Source organism: Fundulus heteroclitus, unplaced genomic scaffold (assembly GCF_011125445.2).
Source record: "Fundulus heteroclitus isolate FHET01 unplaced genomic scaffold, MU-UCD_Fhet_4.1 scaffold_54, whole genome shotgun sequence".
NCBI lineage: Eukaryota > Metazoa > Chordata > Actinopteri > Cyprinodontiformes > Fundulidae > Fundulus > Fundulus heteroclitus.
Window position 1 is genome coordinate 1,013,916 of NW_023396967.1, and position 7,709 is coordinate 1,021,624.

The window sequence follows — 7,709 nt, forward strand, 5'->3', positions numbered from 1 at the left end:
CAATATTTCAGATCCCTCCAAACGTCATTCCCCCAAAAGCAAAAATACAGAAATGTCCCCATCAATTATCAATTGTTACCGTTATGAATAAATAAGATGAATGGACGAGCAATCTAATTATATGATATTACGTCATGCCATATACTGAATCTCAACACAACCCCAAATGAAACTTTGTCTGATCATAAATTCGGCTAAATCCACAGCAAATGAATTTAAAGTACATCTCTATATACACTACCAGTCAAGAGTTTGGACTCACCTTTGTCATTCAATGGATTTCCTTATTTTTCTGTCTATATTAGAGACACATGGTATATACCCCATGCACCTTTTCCTCCTTTTATCACCTTCTTTTGATTATTAAGCCGATGTGACAAGTGAATTTCTCCACTGTGAAATCAATAAAGTCTATAATATCTTATCACAGTGAAAACATCAAAACTATGACTCAAAAGTATATAGAATTGTGTATCAAAAACAAAATTGTGAAATAAATCAAAACATATATTTTAGCTTTTTCTAAATACTTCCCCCTTTGCTTAATACCGCTTTATTCACTCTAGAAACTTTTCTCATTGAGCCTCATGAGGTTAGTCACCTGTTTTGAAGGACTCGCCAGAGGTAGTAATAACAAAGAAGCCATTGAAGGACAAGGTGACTCCTAACTTTTGACCGGTAGAGTGTGTGTGTGTGTGTGTGTGTATATATATATATATATATATATATATATATATATATATATATATATATATATATATATATATATATAGTGTGTAATAAGCTGTAAGACCGTAGGGAACAAGGATTTTTCCACACACCGATTGAAATTTATTAAATACTTCATAAAAACACTTGGCTGACGATAACAGCTTCAAGACACCTATATGGACATACTAGCTGCATGCATTCCTCAGGAGATAATTTGGGCCATACTTCCTCGTAAGTCATCTTGAAAGACTATAGGGTCTGTGGGTCCTATCAACTAACTATGAGCTTTAGTTCCTTCCACATTATTTCTATAGATTTAGGTCAGGTGATCCGCCGGGCCATTTTGGGAGCTTAGTTTTATTTCAATGAGACCAATTCAGTTTCCTTGGCTGTGCCTGGGATCGCCGTCTTGCTGAAACATCCACCCTCATTCCATCTTCATGCCGTAAAACATCTACAATCACTTTGGAATCTTGGATTTTGGAACCAGAATTTCCACCAGTTTACAATATTTTAAAACCAGATCAGTTAAGGGTTTTATATGAAGACACTCCCTTGCCTGTAATGACAGCATTTCAATTTAAAAAGTATTTTGATAAAAGAAAAAAAAAAAAAAACACAATAAGAAGGGATTTTGCAATGAAAATGCTCATGTCTTTGAAAATGAAGGCCAAATGAAGCCCACGTTTAATGATTCCCAAAAGATTTGATCAGAAAATACAATCCTGTCAAACACCAGCTGCATATTGAATAACAGTATCATAACATCTTTGCAAGAACTGCTCTTAAAACCTCTTTACTATAAAATACTGAGAACTATGTTACATCAAAAGAGATATAACATAAATACAAATAAATCTGTGTAATACAACGTGGGATTTGACAGAAAAAAAAATGACACACTTTAAATTAATTTCCAAACAGACATGATTTATCTAAAAGCTACCATTGACATTTTTATTAAAGTTTATTAATAATGGCAGACAAATACTAAAAGCAAATCATGGCAGTGCACGGATCAAGTTCAGCTTAAAAACAAGATGATCAAAGTTTGCATCGGAACATGTTGGACGTTGCTCATCAGCTGTTTTTGGATACAGACATCTGACATTTTGAGAAGCAAAACCAAATGACAGCTCCTATTTCTGGAAGAAAAAAATAAAAAAAATAAAAAAATCCCTATATCTGCTCTTGTTAAGACAAACTACATTAATCTTACTATAACTCATGACTACCATTTCTGAACATTTATTCAGTCAACTAATTTCAGAGCAGGGATTAAAAGATTAAACCATCAGAGTTAATCCATGTAGGGTGGCTTTGTTCATCTGACACGTTGCATTTAGAAAATGTTTCCACAAACCGAACCTTTGTCTTATATTGACTTTTGTATTTATTGTCCTTTGCTTGAAACTTCACTGAGCTGCATATAACCAATAAACACAGGTTGGTAGTCATAGCTTGTAGAAACTCTGGATTCACATCAGTCATCTGAAGTTGGAGAAAGCAAGCTGACTGAAATGCTTCACATCAACATAAATGTACTAAAACCAACAGTGCAACCTGCCTAAAACATTTTTACTTTATGCAACTTAGTGTTTTATTGTTCCTTTTTTACGATCATGTGAAGAAATATTTGGGAAGTTTAATGAAAGATGTACTTAAAAAACGGAAGCCTCAAAAAAATAAAATAAAAAATGTACAGCATCTGAACGTGCTCATCGCTGTGTTCTTGCTGGATCTTGTTTAGCAAACTAGCATTCCCATAATGCTGTGCACACAGACGTCTTAGTGTAGATCACCGACAGCCCCCCCCCCCTTCCCCAAACCATGAAGTTCTTCAGTTTTGTCAACTTACTTCAACAAAAATGTTCATATTTATTTCCTCATGCATTCCTCTCAGTCATAATGTAGAGCTGTGTAAAAGATTATCCACACCACCTGGCAAAGAAGAACAAAAATGGTTCACGTAATGGTGATTATTCTAATGGAACTGGACAAAAAAATAAATAAATAAATAAATGCAGCAACTGCTCTGCATCCCTTTAAGGAAAACAAAAGAAACTTGATTTAGAGATTGCCCTTTCTAGAAATAGAAATAAAGGCTCTTGTAGGAATCGAGGTCAAAGAAAAAGCAACGATACTTGTCAAACTCTCTAAACCCCTAAAATTCTATTCAACGGTATTCATATAGCGCCAATTGACAACAGTTCCTATGCAACACTGGAGCCAGCATTGACACCAAGCATTTAAAGGCTGCTGCTGCTGTTACAGCAGAACCAACCTCTTGGCCGACTGAACTTCAGTGCTGCATTCAGTTTAGAGCTATTGGCTATTTAGCACACTTTCTCTCAAAGACTGGAAACAAAAATAATATACCTCCAAGCAGAAAGTGATATTTTTTTGTAATAATTCTAATTTGTTTTTTAATTGCATTGCTTGTTATTAATTGAAGCAATATTGAAATAAAACAAAATTTTTATTTATTACGCACACCTAACTCAGCTTGGGCATTTCAAAGTGGAATAATAGAAATCAGAGAAAACATTACTCAGCAGAAACCAGACAAGTTCACCATCTTCCTGCCATCTATTTAAAAAATTGGCCACCAAGCTGTATGAAAGTCTAAGCAATAACCTGCATTTACAATCCGAGTTTAAAAAATTAATTTGAAGGCTAAAACTGAAACTATTTCCGATTTTTTGAACTGTACAATTTATGTGCTTAACGTGCGATTGATCTGCTTTCATTCTTTTAAAAAGAATAACCTAAAAAACATTTTTCTCCAGCCAATCATTTGTGTTTGAACAACATAAACCAATGAGTGACACACCAATATAGTTTTTCCAGTAACGACCATCAAAATCATCATTTTTTATCTTTGTTCCTACTGTAAATCTGACTCAATCTGCAATAGTTAGCAAAAAATAAAATAAAATAGTTGCTTAATTTTTTTTTTATTGTGTACTAACCAGAAAAAGGGCAAAAGATGTCATGAAGCCTTCTTTGGTGAGTTCCCACGTGCCTCCGTACTCTTCTTCGTCGATCTGCTGAAAGCTGCTGAAGTATACGTACAGAAGACCCGCATTGATGACGCAGAAGCTAAAGAGGTAGACATGGGAGGATGAGAACTTTTCATGCGTTTTCCATCGGGACAATCTAATATTAGGGCAGGAAATTATACGATTCAGACAGGCAGCACAGAATACCTACATGGCTATTCCTAGAAATCCTTTCAATGGTGCAACACCCCATATCACACCAAGGATAACTGCAATAATTTGTCGGAGCCAGTAAATCACATCCAAAAACTCATCCTGTGAAAAAGAACATTTAGAAGTGAAACTGTGTTGGAGAAGCATAGCCACACCTAGGCTCGATCGGGCTAAAAAGCCTCACCTCAGGAAGGGAGACTGGGGAAAAAAAACAAATCGCAGCCCTGATGGAGAGACAGACCACATACATTTGCACTCTTGAGGCCTAATTCGGAGCTAAAGTAACAGGTATGTTCACTGCTAGATTACGAGACCTCAACATATTTAAAACAAGCGATAAATCAAATATTTGACCTGTGGGACCCATTTCTGGAATCTTTTTGTTGAATTTAAAAAGTGAACTAACTGTGATGGGGGGGGGGGGTCTCCAGCTGCCATAAAAGCTGTGGCTGAATGGGTCAAGCCTACAGGGTGGGGGGACCTTTGACAGAAAATTACAGCAGTTCAGATACTTCACATGCTGGGGATGTGAGTATTTCTTGAGCCATCAGAGCTTGATTTAAATTCAATAACGATAACTGAATAAGACATTTAAAGATCAATCTCTCAACTCAAATATAATAAGCCCCCCCCCCCCCCCCCCCCCCCAAAAAAAAAGAACATTTTCTCTTTCTTTGTTAATAATCATAATGAAAATAATCAAAGTAAGTAACTTCAACACTTTAAAACATCTTTTTTTGTCCTCTTGAGCTACTGAGGCAAGACTGATATCGGGGGAAATAAAAAATAAATATCGATATAAGGACATCCCATACTTAGGAAGAGAGACTGCTGCTGTAGCCGTCTGAGTGGAGTCAGCTAAACCTTTGGTGGCCGTTTACCTCTGGGCATTATTTAAACAACAGCTTTTTATTTTACTCTGTTATAATTAGGATCAGTTGGCAAAGCATGTAAATCAATCTGAATGTGATTACATTAACACACTAATGTAAAAAAAAGAATAGACTTAAATTTGGGCCGAACTGGATTCTATATACCTGGATATGAATTGAAGCCCTTTGGAGAATGCCATTAGATGACTTTTGTTGTAATTTGGTTTTGTGTAAATAAAACTGAATTTCTAATAATTTTCTTTCTGTTTTGGGATGAAACCATCTACCTACCACAGTAAACAGTTTAGTCAATGCAGTTAAAGGAAGGTCATCGACTACTTTCAGCAGAACTGGGAGTCTTTTATAGAAGCCATTGTAGTTGTCAGCATTGTCCCTCAAAAACTGAATTTTAATTGCTCTTTAAAAGTTGCAGTAACAATAAATCCAGTTCAGTACTTAAATAATGCATACCCAGATTATGCCCATCTTTTTTTCTTATTTTAGTTAATGTCATATCCAGGATAAATTTTCTAATTTATTTAGGAGAGCAGATTTAGTTATGTTTTTTTTTTCAATCAAAAAAAAAAAAAAAAAAATACCGAGGTAATGTTTTCCATACGCTAACACAAAAACAACTGATATGATTCATGGGCTATGAATCATATCAGTTATGTTCCTATTACGTTCACTGTGGGGAGATGTAAAACCACATGTGTTTTGGAAACTAAAAGTAATTTGTCGTGTCTAGATATCAATTACTTAAATACAACAAAGTTTAAATAGCCGGTCTCGTTCAAACAAGCCACGAAGACAAAAGAGCGTACATCTTTCAGCATGACAGTCAGCTAAACGACCCAGATTAATCCTTCACATGGGGGTTAGCTGGGGCTAGCTGTCTTTAGCAACACCACAAAGCAAAGTCTTGAGATTGGCTATTTGAGGTAGAAAACAGATAGCGCTTTGGTACAAAAAATAAACTAAAAAGTAGTTAAACGACTCGCCTTTTCTTCCCAAACGGCATTACTGCAGAAAGCTTTGCTCCATGTGGATTGTTTCACAGCCCCATTCAGCAGGTGACTTTCCTCTTTCCGTTTAGAACTGCTCGCCATTCTGCGCTTTCTTTCTGTCAACACGCGTTGAAAAGTTGCAAGTCGACGCTAAAAACACCTCGCGTAAGAGTTAACTCCCCAACGCTGACCAAAATATACTGGTGCTGGGGGATATTTGAGGGTATTAGATGAACCTTCACTCCGCTGAGCTGACAGATTTCGGTCGCTAACAGTTAGAAGGAGGCTGGCGCATGCGCAACATTGTTTAACCCCAGCTTGCGCCAACCAATCAGAGAGTGCGACGTTTCGGCACCGCTCCGTCAAAGGGACTGAAGGAAAAATACAGCGACCCCTGTTGGACCAGACTTGTTATTGCATATAGTGGTACTGCAGTGATTCTCGAGCTGGAGTAAATCACACAGGTAACTCAAGTAACTCAGTTAAAAATGTGAAAATGATGCTATGCATATATTAACTACACACAGTCTGATATTTTTCAACTGTTTATTTGTGTTGACTTTGATTATGTCTTTATGAGCTAATCCAAAATGACATTTCTCGTAATTGAAATATTAAGAATATTTAGACCAATAAAAAGGAATTTTAATATAGAAAAAATTAAGGCCTACTGAAAAGTATGTCCATGTACGGTACAGAGGGCTATATCAATTTAATACTTTATCAGGGCTTATTTCACATCAATTACTGCGTCAGCACAACGTGACATGGAGATGAACAGGAGCGCGTGTCACTTAAGCAGCCTTCAGTTTGTCTGCATTTGGCATGTCTGTTGTCACTCATCTTTTTCCCGACAGTATCCCATAGACTAACTATAGGGTTTAGGTTTGGAAAGTTTGCTGGCTGAACTGAAACTAAAAATCAGAGCGATTAAATTAACTTTAAAAGACTCAAAACGATCAAGTCTGTGTATTTCTATTTCTAATGTGCATAGTCAGGTTGTGCCACTAAGAAAGCACAGTCATCTTTACTTTTCAGCTGCAATCTCAGTGTCTCACAACTGATTTGTAGACATCAATGGTCTGGACAGAGTGGAAGGGTATAACGTCAAGGGTGTGATGTCATACCATTAAGACACTTTAAAACCAGTAACATCTTAGACCCTCTTGAGGCTGCAGTTATCTATGTTTTTTCTTCCCCTCAACTTTCCATTAATATGACGAATACAACATTTTGTGAACAGTCAACTTTGTTAGCAATGACATTTTGCGACCATTTACTGTCACAGCCTACAGTGACTTACTGTCCATATGGAGGATGGCAATCTATCTCTCTTCGCCTTGACTGCTGGCTCAAACATGGATTTAACATAACCTCTTTCTTATGAATGTGAATATGAAAGAGTAACAGACCAAAGTCTGATAAGTTGTAACATTTAGTTTTTTTTTTTCATTTAAATATGCTCGTGCCAACACCTGACATGGGTAGCAAATGTGGGTAAGCTAAAAACTGCAAAAAGTTTATTTCTCAAAACATAATTTGAATGGGCCTAAATAAAACTTTCAAATAACACAAGGATCTCTTAATTGATCTCAAAATTAACAGAGCGGTAATATTTCAAAAATAATGGAAACTAGCAGTTACTGTTGCCAAAAAAGCATAATATAATTTGTGAAATAACCTGATTATTAGTATATGATTCATAGGCTGGTAACATTAATTTAAAGCTGGAGCTAGCATTAAAAAAAAAAAAAACTCAGATTAGAATTTTTAAGTTTTGCCAAAGCAATATACTAAATAAAACTAGTGAACTACTGGCTGAGGGTTTTGCAGTACTATGCTCCAGATTATGGTGTCTCCTTATTTGGCCATCTATTGCATAGCTTCCTAGATGAAGGCATGAA

General features: G+C 36.1%; 1 protein-coding gene across 1 annotated transcript; it reads right to left on the reverse strand.

The window, feature by feature from the left end:
• Positions 1 to 1,363: 1,363 nt before the first annotated feature.
• rab5if (RAB5 interacting factor) lies at positions 1,364 to 6,112 on the reverse strand. The gene is made up of 4 exons (XM_012862298.3): positions 5,800 to 6,112; positions 3,925 to 4,028; positions 3,684 to 3,813; positions 1,364 to 2,652 (listed from the first exon to the last, which is right to left on the reverse strand). Exons 1-4 carry the CDS (start codon positions 5,905 to 5,907, stop codon positions 2,611 to 2,613), a joined length of 384 nt encoding a protein of 127 aa, XP_012717752.1. The 5' UTR covers positions 5,908 to 6,112; the 3' UTR covers positions 1,364 to 2,610.
• Positions 6,113 to 7,709: the final 1,597 nt, after the last annotated feature.